General features: G+C 37.3%; 1 protein-coding gene across 4 annotated transcripts in view; it reads left to right on the forward strand.

Annotated features, from left to right (window-relative positions):
- The first annotated feature begins 5,862 nt into the window (after positions 1-5,862).
- The window catches only part of hspa12a (heat shock protein 12A), a 56,461-nt gene continuing 47,702 nt past the window's right edge, over positions 5,863-14,621 (forward strand). For 2 of the 4 annotated variants that reach the window (XM_065244906.2, XM_065244909.2), the window contains exon 1: positions 5,863-6,213. In XM_065244906.2, the coding sequence (XP_065100978.2) occupies positions 6,168-6,213 (46 nt within the window). In that variant the 5' untranslated portion in view covers positions 5,863-6,167. Of the gene's footprint in view, positions 6,214-6,792; positions 6,891-7,308; positions 7,415-14,621 lie in introns of those variants that run through there. The other 2 variants (XM_065244908.2, XM_065244907.2) reach the window with 2 other exon arrangements.

A 14,621-nucleotide genomic window follows, 5' to 3' on the forward strand; every position in this document is an offset into this window, starting at 1 on the left:
TGAATCCTTATGTCCGTGTCAAGCGCAGACATGAATATTAATTTATACAACTCAGCCACTTGTTGCTTTGTGATTTCTAACGCACTGTAATTGCTTCTGTGATTTAAATATTTGCTGCCCCATTATATTTTGTGACCCCATGTAAAGCGTACATCATGTGGATCATACAAGCACGGAATAGTTTGCATTTTAGAGGTTTAACGAAAGGCTACATTTGCATTCAAACGTTTTAATTGCTTAACTAATAGTGTTAAACAGCTTGCCAAGGGTCCCGCTGGGTCACGAGGGAAATGGCCATTTCTGCCTAATTAGCGCTTCTTCTTCTTCTGTCCTTAAGCCACCAGATGCATCGCCTGATGTCTTGATGAATGCTTTCAGAGCCCCACACTTGCACAGTCATGTTTTCAAACTTGGCCAGGTGTCATCTGAATGAGCAGCACCAATAGATTTTTTTCAATTTGTGTTTCATCCTGAATTAATACGACCACAAGGGCTCAATGAAAATTCTTTGTAATTCACTAATGATTTGTGGTGTTTTGTAACTTCGGAATTGAGACTTGGTAATTCGATAATGCAGAACATAAAAATAAAGATTTATTTATATAAAGACTTAAATATTTAATTATTTATTTACCATGTCATTTTTTTCAATCGTTGTCATAAAACTGCTGGGTTAAAACACTGCATGTCCGAACCATTAAATATTTGGCTTTTTATTAGAACTTGCACTTTTATTTCAGAAATATATAATAGTATCTTTTAGAAATATATAAATATTGGCGATAATAACTTAAATGCGATAATGAATGTACGGACAACTCTTTTCGACGTTACAGTTTTAACCGTAAAATAATATCACTATACATCAGTTATCTTAAGTTCTCTTAGCTTTTTTATTTTGCCTTATTTATTATTTTGCAAGTTAGGAATGGAACAGGTGGCTGTATATCTTTATAAATTGAGTGTTATAAAATAAAACATAAATAGCAAGAAATCTATTACAAATTCCCTTTTCCCAAAAACGTAATAGATAACACTAATAACATTTCAAGTGGTTTAGGCTACAGCCTAGTCGATAGATAGTTTGCTTTACAAGGCAATTTAGAGATCAAGCTTTGTCGCAGTCTGATGAACCCAATCAAATCTGATTGCCATTAAATTAAATTAAAACACAAGGACTTTGTCTGCTTTTAAAATGTCCCTTATCGACACCGGTTTCGTTTAAGCCCTAAGCCCAAGAGTTCACGGACAGGTCGCCCGCATTGCCCGACCCCCACATCGCATCTTTGATACAAACCCTTACAAATAGGGTAAGAAAAGAGCCGTGTTGAATTATTCGTTCATTTTTTCTAGCTTGGTGCCATCTGGTAAATGCATAAGTAACGACAAACCCTTGACCTTCGCATACCCATAATAAATATGCATTTTCAGCCTCAACAAGTGTCATTTAACCCTGTTTTGTCCTCGAAAAAGCTAAAGACGTACAGTGGCCTATAGTGCGTATAGTAGCCTTCATGCATATTCATTTCTGAATAATTAAACAGTTTATAATTAACCTTAAATATTTTGGCCTAGAGGTTATACTGTCAGAAATGCAAGGGAGCACACAAACTTACCTTTTCTGTCGCTGGGGTGGTGCCGTTTTGTGTCTTTGCAGGTATACTAAACATAATAGGCTACAATGTTGTACCTTTACATTACTGAAGCATATCTTAAAGATCTATTGTGTGCCGTTTTTTACCGCTAGAATTTAACTGGTACAAAATTGTTCCTTAAGGTATAGGTTATTGATATAATATTGTACCCCAAAAGGTACAACATTTCAATGTTACCCAAAAAGGTACAAAAATGAACTTTTGAGGACAGAAAATGTGCCGTTTTGAATCTTTTTATACCTTCTGACAGTGTAGTAAAGAAATATATGTGTCCATTTAACAAACATTTGTTGAATAAAGACTTTAAAATACTTGATCTGTTCTTATAATAACGTTTCAGAACTTTTACTGTGAAGCCCTGAACTGTAAAAAGAAAGTTATCGAGGAAAACGACTTCTCCCTATAACGTTTTCACACAAGGGGCATTAGCTCTAGTTTACAAACAATCGATTAAAAGGGAACTTCGTTGCAATAAAATCGACGTTCAGCCAGTTCTGTATTATGTATTTTTAAAGCGATCATTGTTTATTATTTATTAATAATCTGGTTGTTAACTTAGAACTAAAATGTTGCTTTTACCAAGAGCTGTAACAATTTTGACACTCTGTATGAACACTTCCCCCTTGTGGACTTAAGGGCATGCTGTCCCAATAATGTCTGCATTAGTGACGTTGGTTGTGTTCGCTCTCTAAAAAAAAACATAAATTCTTCATATGTAAAAAATAATTTATAGCCTATCTTGGACTAAATCAGTTACATTACTAAGCACAAAACCTTGATCAAAAATTAACTGACTCTTAACTGACTAACTCTAAAATCACTGCATGATTATGAATATAAGAACATTGGGGAAGTTAGCTGGATGTAGGCTACTCTACTGCATATGTACTCTATTGCATACAGAAATATGAAGTCCTTTAGGTGTTTAAGTTTATAGGATAGGACATCTGGCATTGATAGCAGTGGAATCTGATTAGCTATTCATAACGTGGGCCTGGCTTATAATCTTTTTTTCTTTTAGTAAAATGTCTTGAATGAGCAATGTGAAGACTTTTTGTTCAAGCCATGAAAAAATGTAGCCATAGTGTAGACGATTCAAACATATGAATTAACATCTCAGTACTAAAATAGACTCTGATACCATTTCTTATTTAACTGTGTACATAATTATACAATCTAACAATGAATCTATGAAGATTATATTTTGGGTTGTTTTGCAGCTGCTCTGGTTTCAGAACACAGTTGATTGATAATATTCCTGGCAAAATGTTTCAGAGAAGGACTTTAACATGATTGGCAGTCATAATCTAATTCAGGAGTCTTCTGGTTTCCAGGGTGAGGGTCTTGTGGGTCAAAATCAGACTGACCACTAGATGGGGCATTGGGCCTTTTTATGACCCAGAGGTGGCCAATAGCCTATCTATAACCTTTCTCTTTTAAGTGCCATTTGGTTTTTAGTAGTGTTGCTTTCGTCAACGAAAAGTATGACGAAATATAGTCGTCAACGAACCTTTTTCACGTGATGAAAACGAGACGAGACGTAACGAAAATGCTGGTCATGTGACGATGACTATAATAAAATGTATAACGCAATATTGTTGACGAATAAAAACGAGACTAAAAGTGGTTTACAAAATAAAAACTAAGCTAAAATGTCTCTTCATTTTCGTTGACCAAAACGAGACGAGACGAAATGTTATAAAGTTATTTCGTCTTTTACCCATCTCAGCATCTCCGCGCCCCCACCACCTGACTGCAGGTGATCACGTGTGTTGTTGGCGCTGCGTAGATCAATCAAAACATGAAAGTACCGCGAGAGTGAGTAGAAAGCATGCGGAGCAGTCTGCTCTCGCGATGCTTTGATATCATATGCCTCCATTTGCGCGTTAATGGGCATTTCAAACAGTGTACGCGGCAATCGCGAGACATGCGAAAAGCGGAGAAACGGGGGCGGTTACAGAGGTGAAGCGGAGTTGGTCCACAAGCCTTGCTCGTGCACCTAAGATCCTCTCCCTTTTACGGACACGACTCTTCATGGCAGTCGCTGTTGAAGATAAACACATTTCCACTAAATGCTGCACAAAACGCTTCCACTGCATGAGAGAAGCTGTAGCCACGCGGCGATTCCGACCGGGAAGATGCAGCATTCTGGCTCCAAATGTAAAAGAAAAGTCCAAAATAAATCCCGTGCATCACTTTCAGGTCAGTTCAACAAGCCTGTTGAAATCTATAGCTTTGATTGCTGACACCACCAGTATAACAATGTACAAATTTATATCATGTAACAGTTGTTTAAATGACATTGTGCTGCGTTGCGTTTTGAAACATTGTAAATATATCTATGCTAAAGACATTCGTTGTTTTGTATATGCTTAATAACTACAATTATTTTTTATTTAAATGAACAAAACATACTTCGCTGAATACTTGAGTATTAAATCAATCAAACACCTGTACTGTTGAGAACATAACCATACATACCAACCAACTTTTCTTAATAGACATCTGCTGTTTTCTTAAAGCTGAATTTTAATTTACTTACAAGAAAAACATTTAGTAATTCTCCAAAATTGCTTGGATTTATACTGACATTTAAGATCAGCTTTGTCACATTAGATTAAGCCAAAGTCCATTAGGTACACTGGTGGTAACGTACAGATGCAGAAATATAAACTATAATAATATATAATTACATATGTATGATTGTAGTTTGTGCTGCTGTCAAAATACAATTATAAATGTTAACAATAGCATATTTCTATTTTCACACATACTATAGTTGTGTGTGACCCATTTGACCTTGTGTGTGTGTGTGTGTTTGCTTAGACTACTTTTGTTTTGATTATGTAGACTTTTATGTAGACTCTTACGAACAATCAAGTCACTCACTCAGAGGATAGTAAAATAAATATCTATTCAAATCAGAGCATCTGGAATGGATGTATTCTTGGGTCTATAAGGTAACAATAATATAACTTTTGTTTGAAATGGGTTTGGCTAAAAGAAAATATTGTTTTGTCTATAATACTATTAGGTAATTATACTATATGGGTTAAATAGAATTGCATTACTAAAAAGAGACTAAATACAATTTCACTGACTAAAACTAGACTAAAATGTCATCAGTTTTCGTCGACTAAAACTAGACTAAAATAGTAATGGATAAGTCTGACTAAAATAAGACTAAAATGGCAAGAATATTAGTCGACTAAAACTTGACTAGACTAAAAAGAGTATGACGTGACTAAAACTAATAAAAACTAAAATGACAGCTTGACACAAAGACTAGACTAAAACTAAAATGAAAACAGGCTGCCAAAAACAACACTAGTTTTTAGTCCACTGAAGCTTGGATTGCTGATTTAGAAAGAATATGTTTGTCCTACGTTTGCCCTGTTTGTATGTGAACATGAAAATGACTATGTTTTACCTAAAGACATCTGTGAAAATGATTATGATGTGTATCCTGTGTATCTTAATATTTAAGACTACAGTAAACTTTCATGCACATTATGGTGTACTCTATATTTAATTCTACAGCAGTATATATATTTTTCATATATTTTATTATTATATTTTTATTGTTTACTTTATTTCATTCTTTCATATCTATCTATCTATCTATCTATCTATCTATCTATCTATCTATCTATCTATCTATCTATCTATCTATCTATCTATCTATCTATCTATCTATCTATTGTATTCTTTAAAAGTTGGACTGTCCATGGAGCGGACCTGACTCACATTTCACTGCTGGTTATATAGGCTATGGTCTATATAATTGTGTATGTGACGAATACAAATCTTGAATGAGACTGAGTTATGATAATGAGTAATGATTTTGGTGTGAAAGTTGGCTATATAGCAAAACATAATATAGTGTTAACTACCCATATTGTGATCACACTTACATTACCACTAGGCTCAGACATGGAAAAACCACCTAAAAACACACCCACTGCCTTTGGTGCAAATATACTTTAGCATGCAGTTCTACAATATACACTTCAGTATATTAGTACTACTGCATTCCTCCCTGTAGGCTAAATTCAGTTTATATTCATAACAAATATGATGTTCATAAACAAATATTGTAGGCTACTACATCCAGTCTACAGTCACAGTTGTGGCTGTGTTTACTCTGTTACTGTATTCATCAGTCTTGCACATGGAGTCTGACTGAAGGGCGGGGCGGGATGGCGAGCCAACAGGCGGAAAGTCTGGATCGGTCCACTTCCTTTCTCTGGACGTCGGACAGTCTGAAGAAGAAAGCCCAACTGTAGGTCAAATACGAACTACATTTAAATGCAATTCATGAGGTATTAAATAGTCGTAGGCAGTAATTCAGGGGGGATAAAGAGTGTAGGTGACGAAACGAGGCGACAGGACGCTGGAGGCGCACGCAAGCGTGAGGACAGAAGTTACACGCTTTCTGTGAAGAACCTAATGACCCGCGCAAAGTCTTAAAGTTAAGCGGAATCTTTACCGAAATACGTAAACTTGAAGAATATGATGACGACTGAGAAAGAGCTGGTGATAGACAACCTCGAAACAGGTAAGAGAACTCACATTTAACAGAAAAGTTTGTGCAGTTGATCCCGTTATCCTACGCTGCATTCCTTTTGTCAACGCCCACAGCGTCAGATCCCATCTGATATCATTACTGTGTAATCGCGCTGTGTTTCACAATACATCAATACACAAAGCCCCTTCTATATTTGATTGTATTATTGCTCATCATTATGTGTTATATTTATGCCATATATAAATATTCATGAAAAGCACGTTTGCTGCAATCAGGGCAACGAAGTTTAGAGGACACGCAAAATGGAATAGCCATAACATTGTAGTGGTTTTAATGGAATCTGGATGTCTGGCGGAAATTTCCTAACGTTACTTGAATAAACAACCAAAGGACACTAAATAAAGGAATCAGTTGTAAACAGGGTAACCTGTAATTGTGGGAATCGGAATCAATATTATTTTTTGCAGCAGAAATGTTTAACTTTAAACCATATTCAGCTCAATATTTTAACGCACGACTCTTTAACGTACAGTAATGCCCTGCTCTGTAAATAAAAATGCGCCTGACTTTAAAAGCGCAGTGCATTGACTGGGATAGCAGCGGTGCAGAGTTAGGTCACGTGGTCTCGCTCTTGGGAGCTTTGATTCAATGCAGCAAAAGTCTGCGAGCTCTATCATCACCATCATCCCAGGTGAAGCAAGAACGAGGTAGGACTGCACAATCTTCGAACCGGATACACCACAGATACATTAATAACGCATATAAAACACATAGCGCGGAATAATCGCACTGCGGATGAATATTTTAACACGATGCGACTGTTTTCAGCATACTGTGGGATTAAAAACGCTTTTATAGTTTTGCGGATAAATGTTGTGATATATGAGGTTTGTTTTAAGGTTTGTCGTGTTTCCGACAGTTCTCCGCATTGGAAGGTAAACGAGCACGTGAGTTGCTTGTCTCTGTCCTTTGGGAAGGACGCTGAATGGTTTACGACTTCATGCGGTGCTGTGCAGACCGATCTGCTTATGACATCAAGCACCGCGAGATACGCAGCTCTTGCGGTACTATGATGCCATACACCGATCGGGCTGCGCAGCGCCTAATGAAGTCAAACACATGTTTTGACTGTTTATGTGATGTAATGTGATTCAGCAAGGCCGCCGCGTGTGTGACAGCGCGAGGCTCATCATGAAATGTCTTTCCGGTTTGTGCAGTAGACAACATCAAGGTGATTTCTGAGGAGAAATGCGATCTCTGCGAATCTGCTGTATTTTTCAATTACTGCATCATGTCGTGTATTGCTCTGAACTTGCTAATAAGATCAGGATGTTGCGTGTAGACATTGCGGATCTGACACTCGCGTGCTAATTGCGGGCGCGCTGGGAAATTTGCATGTGAACACCGAACTCGTCGCGTGTTTGTATAACCATTTGGCAATTGCGATGTGCGAATCACCTTGGCAGCCATCTAGTCTCCTTAAATAAATTAAAAACTTGGTCAGACCTTCCTCACGGAATGTTTTTGCTATTTTTTACCTTAAAAGTCTCCAACCTCTGGTCAGAATAAAAACACGTACCCCCCTTTATTCACAGTGCATTCCCACGGTGGTGGTACTTCGAGCCTCCAGTATAAAGAAGTCATTGTTTGAGACGGGGGTAAAAAGGCCTCGTACTGTAGGTCGAGCATGGAGGAGGATACACGAGAAGTCGTTTAACTTAGATGGGCGTCCGTGTGTGTTGACGTATGTAAACAAAAAAGCTTTGAGACTTTTTTTGTATTCAGAATGTAGATTATTTCTTCATGCATTTTAATTCCAATGAGAGGTTGGTTTGGATTGTCGCAAACAGATAGTTGTTGTTTGATTGCTCAAATTCTCAGACCTTTAATACTAGCTGTATCGTAATTGTCAACTTTCATACTTTATAGTATGCGAAATGAGTACAATCTCTGAAACATGAGTATGCAAGACATTAGGTGAGAAATACCCGGATGGCGTACTGCGTCTGCCCAAATTGATCAGTATGTTTGGGAGGGACACTTTTATATCCCACAAGGTTTCATGAGCTGAGAAGCCAGCAAATGTTTAAAGTTTTTAAATAAAAAAATCAGGCAGCTGTTTTTAAGTTTAAGTGATAGAGGTACCCTACCAAAAATGTTCCCGCTAGTGTGCATTATTTTCAAATAATTCAAAGGACTGGAGTCAATTATTCTGCTTATTCTTTGGTTACCACAGACACTGCTCTGGTGGTTCTTTTAAGACATTTGACAGGTCAGGTGTGCGTTTATTGAAAAATAAAGCAAACTAATGAAATTTCTCAACCAATCATGATAGATAGATAGGTAGATAGATGGGTACATTATTAATGATATGCTGTACAATACATATAATTTACAATGTACAGCAATACACAAAATATAGAGTATAAGAAAATATGAGACTCACAAAATATATACAGTATGTGTTTAATGCAAAATGACTAAAAAGTCAAGGATGTGTGTGGTGTAACATTTGTATTATTTTCTACATGTGGTAGAGGTATGGTTGTGGCTTTGGTTGTATAGGTCACTATAAGTCAATGCTGCCCTTGCACATATTGTATGCATTTTACTAGTTTTATTGCAGTGGGCACAAAAGATTTTCAATAGCGCTCACTGTTGCAACGGGGTGGGATCAGTCTCCAGCTAAAATTGCTCAAGCTAACAAACCCATCATGTAGAGAGTGAGAGGTGTTGTCCAGAATGGACAGCAGTTTAGACATTATTCTCTTCAATAGTGTTGGTTAGTATGGCTGCAGTGCTGTTGTTGGGGTGACTGGTGCAGTTGAACAGTCTGATGCACATGCGGCGTGACTGCTTAGTCAGCAGGGAAGAGACTATTCATGCATTTAAACAGTTAAAGCATACGCGTGCAGCAAGGCCGGCTAACACACAATACACAAATATATGCCAGACAAAGATGCACAAAATGCATGCATTCACACGTGCACAAAGAAATGTATAACTCTGGGTTAGCAGGATGACGCGAGCAAGAGAGCCAAGATAATGTCCACTCTCAGGGTGTGGTTTACGAGACGTGATGTGGTTGCACGTGCACGATACACATGACTGTACACCGTATAGTAAGACATTTAAAAAATACTAAATCACAATAAAGTCATTTGGACACATACAATAAAGCACAAATAGAGAAAATAATAGAGAACATAATGTTTTGGGATTTTTACAATATTGAAGATTTGTGAATGTATGGGTTTGTTTTGATGATCTACTGCAGATTATTGAAATAAGGAAGGAGAACTGCAATCCATATCCGTTTCTTTTCCGCTGAAGATAATTACTAGCAAAAGTGATTTTACAGAAGGCTTGTCTTTGCAGTCTAGAAGATGCTAAGCTAGCAGGGGGTGTCTGGGCCCTGTTTGAAGAGGTAGAATGACAGGGTGATGTAATTTAAAGCTGAGCCATTAGTGTCTCTGTTTGAGGTCAGCTCATGCCTTTTAGCTTCACACACGCTTAGGACAACTTAATTTGATGAGTGCTCTCTGTGGTCGGCATCTGTGTAGGTCAGACTCTCTTCTCTGAGTCTTCCTGAAATAGATCGTAATAGAGTCAGAGTAGAAATTGAGTTTTATCAACACATATAGACTTTATCCATCATGGTTTAAAATTGCGATTTAAACTAGGGTGTGTTCGAAATAACATGCTAGCATGCAACCCTTAAGTGCTCATAATAGTTCTGCGTAGGTCCTATGGCATAGCCTCGACATCAGGTTTTTATTCATACTTCTGGGTCGGCTAGTAGGCGGTATCCACGTGTGTAACGCACAGTAGCAGTGCAACAGCCAGAAAAGAAGCAGCTTGGCCAGTAAACCCACAAACGAAGAAGCAGCAGCTTGTTGTTTGGGAAGACCAGCAGTGATGCAGTGATTTGTTTTTGCAGTTTGAGTTAAATTAATCCTTAACTTGGCCCATTTTTGTACTTGTGTTGCAAGTTGAAATGCCTATGTAGAAATGCAACGCAGTTGTTTTACCTGACGGGAGGGGTTCTGGAGAACCATGTAAAAGAGACACGATGTTAAATTATTGGTGAGGTGCACGTCAGGCTACGCTGAGCTACACACAGCCTACAGCGTAGAACCTACGGACAAATATGAATTACACTTTAGGGCCAGATTTACTTAAAGCTTGCGCAAAGCATAATTTTGGCTTTAAAAAACGACTGTCGGGATTTACTAAAGACGCACAGTGTCAGTGTTGAAAAGGTGTGGTCTACTTATTTTTTGCGACTGATCTTATTGCATATGCAGTTCTAGGAGTTTCCCATTCAGATGCAAAATTTATGGGAGGAGATTATTTTAATGATTCACACAATGCGATTTACTTATGTTTCCACGTGTGATATTACTGGTATTTGCGTCATTATTTAAAACTAAAGGGCGATTTATAGTCGTGCGTAGGTCAGTTTCTGCGTCGGTTTTAATTTATACTTGTGCGTCACCGTCCGCGTCGACGTGCAAACACACGCGAAACCGCTGGTTGGCAGTAATCACGCGTGTAACCACAGTAGCAGCAGAAGTCGTCACAGAAGAAGAAGCTAAGCAAGTTAACCCACCAAACGAAGAAGAAATAGCAACTTGTTGTGTATAATTTGAGAAGACCAGCAATGATGGAAGTAAATAAACAGCGACTTGTGTTTCAGTTTGAGTTAAATCACTCCTCAACTTGGCTCATCTTTGTTTTCACCGTCTCAAACGGAAATATCTATGACGCAGTTTTTTTACCTGATGGGAGGGGTTCTGGTGGACCAATCACAGCGCTTACGGTCCGCGTAGAGCCGACGCGCTGTTAGAAATTTTGTGAGGTGCGCGTCAGGCTACGCAGAGCTACGCACAGGCTACGGACCTACGCACGACTATAAATCGATCTTAAAGCATGTCTTAAATCTTTGCCCTTGAAATGGCTGCATTTGTTGCTGATGAGAGAGACATCAGAGAGCACGTGATACAAGGCAGAGGATTTTTTTAACATCCGTTTATTATCAGTTTTTTTGGAATGCCAGAGGAACATATTATTATTTTTTTTTTTTTATCGCTGAAGTAAATTAAAGAGGAATCACTAGGATACTTCACACAGCAGCAAGTGTTTTAAAACTTTTTGAAAACCTTAATTTTTTTCTTCCGGTCCTTTTCAGTGTCCTACGGCTTTGTTAGCTGGGATTTTACCCCAAATTTTCTGTAAGTATATTACCAGGAGCATCAGTTTTGCTTATTTGCAACCCTCTTAGTAGATTGCTTTGGTCATTATAGAAATCAGCTGTTGTGCCTGTATTATATAATTTGCGCCTTTTTAGTAAATAACCTACAGATATATTACCACTCCCATCGCCGCTTTTTTGAAATTGTGCTCTCGCACACGTTTGCCCCGTTTAGTAAATCTGGCCCTTACTATTTGCAAATTCTGTGTGTACATGCAATAGAGTGCCGAAGTCATGACGTCACTTTGTAGGCCAACCCGGAAGTGAGCGGCGCATGGGTTCCCTCGATCGAAAAGCCATTCATTTTTCCCATAGACTTTTGGAAAATCGCAAAAAATAAGATCTGTGTTCAACAAAGAGTTATGAACCTTACACGTTTTGTCTATCAAGATAATCTTTATAAGTTAAACGAAAATGTATACATTTTGAAGCCTAAATAAAGCCGTCAGATATAAAATGCTAACGGTATGCTATAAACGGACTACAGCGCACCGGTCGCGGATCAACGTCATCATCAAGCTTCCTCAAACTTTATTTAAAAAACACGCTCGCTCATTATGATCTGCGCTGTTTATGGACACTTATCCACTTTTTCATGAGAAATATTGCCCATTCGTTATTTCCAAAAATGTTAGAAATATTGTTTACACGTGCCTCCTTGAGATTTTTGTTAATGTTTTATTTATTTATTAGTTTATTATTTCGTTAGTTTATATAAACCTTAAAATTATTTTCTTTGTGATTAAGGTTATGATGCATGATCATTGTGCCCCAAAAAACTTTAAAGATTATCTTTCACTGTATTATGTTTGATTGTATGTTTGCATGCCATTTGCTAATTCGCCAGAAAAAAAAACATCTCAGAAGCCCTAGCTATTGCCGTATCAATTTCCAATCTTATGTACTTTTTCTTACTTAGACGATAGAAAACCATAGATTGAGGAGAGAGAACCACTATAAATCTGGACATAACAGTGCAGCTTAGATGCTGGTTTACTTACCGGTATTGTAAGGGCCAGCATGAGGGACAAGGTTTATCAAGTCTCATTAAGTAAAACTATGGAGAGATAGAGGAGTTAAATAAAGTGTTCTATTTACAACACAGTTAAATTCCAAACATTTAATATAATAGTTATATATAATTATATATGTTGAATTTAAAGAGAATTGTCCAATAGCATCAATGCTTAAATACAATATATTATAATTAAACCATACATGTTCCCTAAATAAACCATATATACTAATTTTGTTCACATTTTCTATATATTTTTACCTGGTAATCCACAAGCCCCAATGTGAGAGCCTGTGTAGTAAATTTGATCTCACATTACTGTGAGCTGACTGGTGTATAGTTACAATAGTTTAACATTTAATTTTGGTATTTGTTAGACAAGTGACTTACAGTGCATTCAAGCTATAGATATCAGCGTGTTCTCTGGGAATTAAACAAAAGTTAACAAAATGCTCCAATCACTGATCCACAGAAACATTGCAGTAAGTTTTGTAGTAAACATCTTTATTTTCATAAAATAAGTAAACTGAAAACAAACTATATACTATATAATTCACATGACAAGTCTCTACAGGGAAAGAAGGTATTTTTGCAACACAATGTGAATGCCCACATGGAAAATGCAAGTGCAAGTGTGTATAGTTGTGGCGAATTTTAATCAAGGTCCTCAAGGATGATTTCTTTGGGTCTCCTCCATCCAGCAAAGTACGTAATGGAATCCTCAAAATGAGCAACATATTCACACACAGCACTGAAAGTATCCCTATCTGGCAATTCTGTCTCCATTCGAATCACACTTTCACTCATCTAAAAGGCTGAATACCTGTCATGACAGTTACTCGTTTGCCTTTGGAGTTAGTCTTTGAGAAGCTGAATCTCTGTTATGGAATGTTCTAACTCAATCTCAAGCTGGATTCTTCTTCTTCATCCAGACTGCAGCTCTTCTTTAGTTGTGCTTTTATTTGGTTGTTCCTCAGAATTGATAGTGAGGGTTTGATCAGCCGGAGATGGTTCATCATCTTTGTCAAACATAAATTGTAGCCATTTCCTCCTCTTTATAAATGGGTGGTGGAACATTTTTAGGCACATCAGCACTATCCTGTCTCAGGGAGTATGAATGATCTTCCAAAATTTGTCCAGTGGGAACATCATTTGTGGATATAAACAAAACGGGGAAATTTTATCCCCTGCAGGAAAATGACAGCTGCAGATGCGAGAATGGACACTGGGCATCCGGTCAGCTCGTCTAAGGATAAATTCAAAATAAGCAGTGTTAGTTTTATGGAAGTTACACCTTTACAAATTAAAATTACAAAAATCACACTTTACTACTAAAATAACAAAGATTAATATCATTGTTATCTAATGCCTAACTAGTGCTGTTTACAAATAACTACAATCATTATTATTAGTGGGTAAAGCAAAGTTGAAAAAAAAGTCAATAAACCAGGTATTATTTTGAATATTTTAATTAAACACATTTCTCGAAGTAACGTTAGCCTTTAATAAAACTGCAGCGGATCTAATCTATTAAACAGCAAAGTAAACACGCTTTAAGATATTTTAAGAGAAAGACACACACAGGTAAGTTATTTTAGCTGTTGATTTTGTAATGAAAAACGTTTATTCTTGCTAACTTAGCCTTTTTAATTCCATCTGACCGTCAAAGTATCATATCATTCGCGTGTTGAGCAATATGCACCATTAAAGTTTGGTCGTGCATGGCCACATTAAGGCAGTAAATACGGTGTTCACATGGAAATCATCGTTGTGTTAGCTTACCTTACGGCACAAACAGTCTCCGCTGGGGAACATCGGACGGTAAACGAGCATCTTTCATCGACGACTTGTGGTTGCATCTCCGGACAAAACAAAACAGGTCAAACTACAGTCTCTCCACAGTACAACAATATTTGGAAAAACTACAATTTGAAAAGACTAAATATTTAACGTTATGTATATTAACTGAAAGGTAAACTTCTGAGAACGTGAGGCTGAAAGGCTAGTGACAGATTTCCTGTCATGATGACGTCTAAACTCCCCGCCAAGGATGTAGTCCCTATTAGCAACTTGTTAGCAACCACCGTTTTTAAGGCACAATAAAGTTTAAAAAAATCACAAGCAGATTATAACTGGTGTATTTTATGTCATAGAACAAAACGTGAAAAT

This window comes from Paramisgurnus dabryanus, chromosome 17, assembly GCF_030506205.2.
Source record: "Paramisgurnus dabryanus chromosome 17, PD_genome_1.1, whole genome shotgun sequence".
NCBI lineage: Eukaryota > Metazoa > Chordata > Actinopteri > Cypriniformes > Cobitidae > Paramisgurnus > Paramisgurnus dabryanus.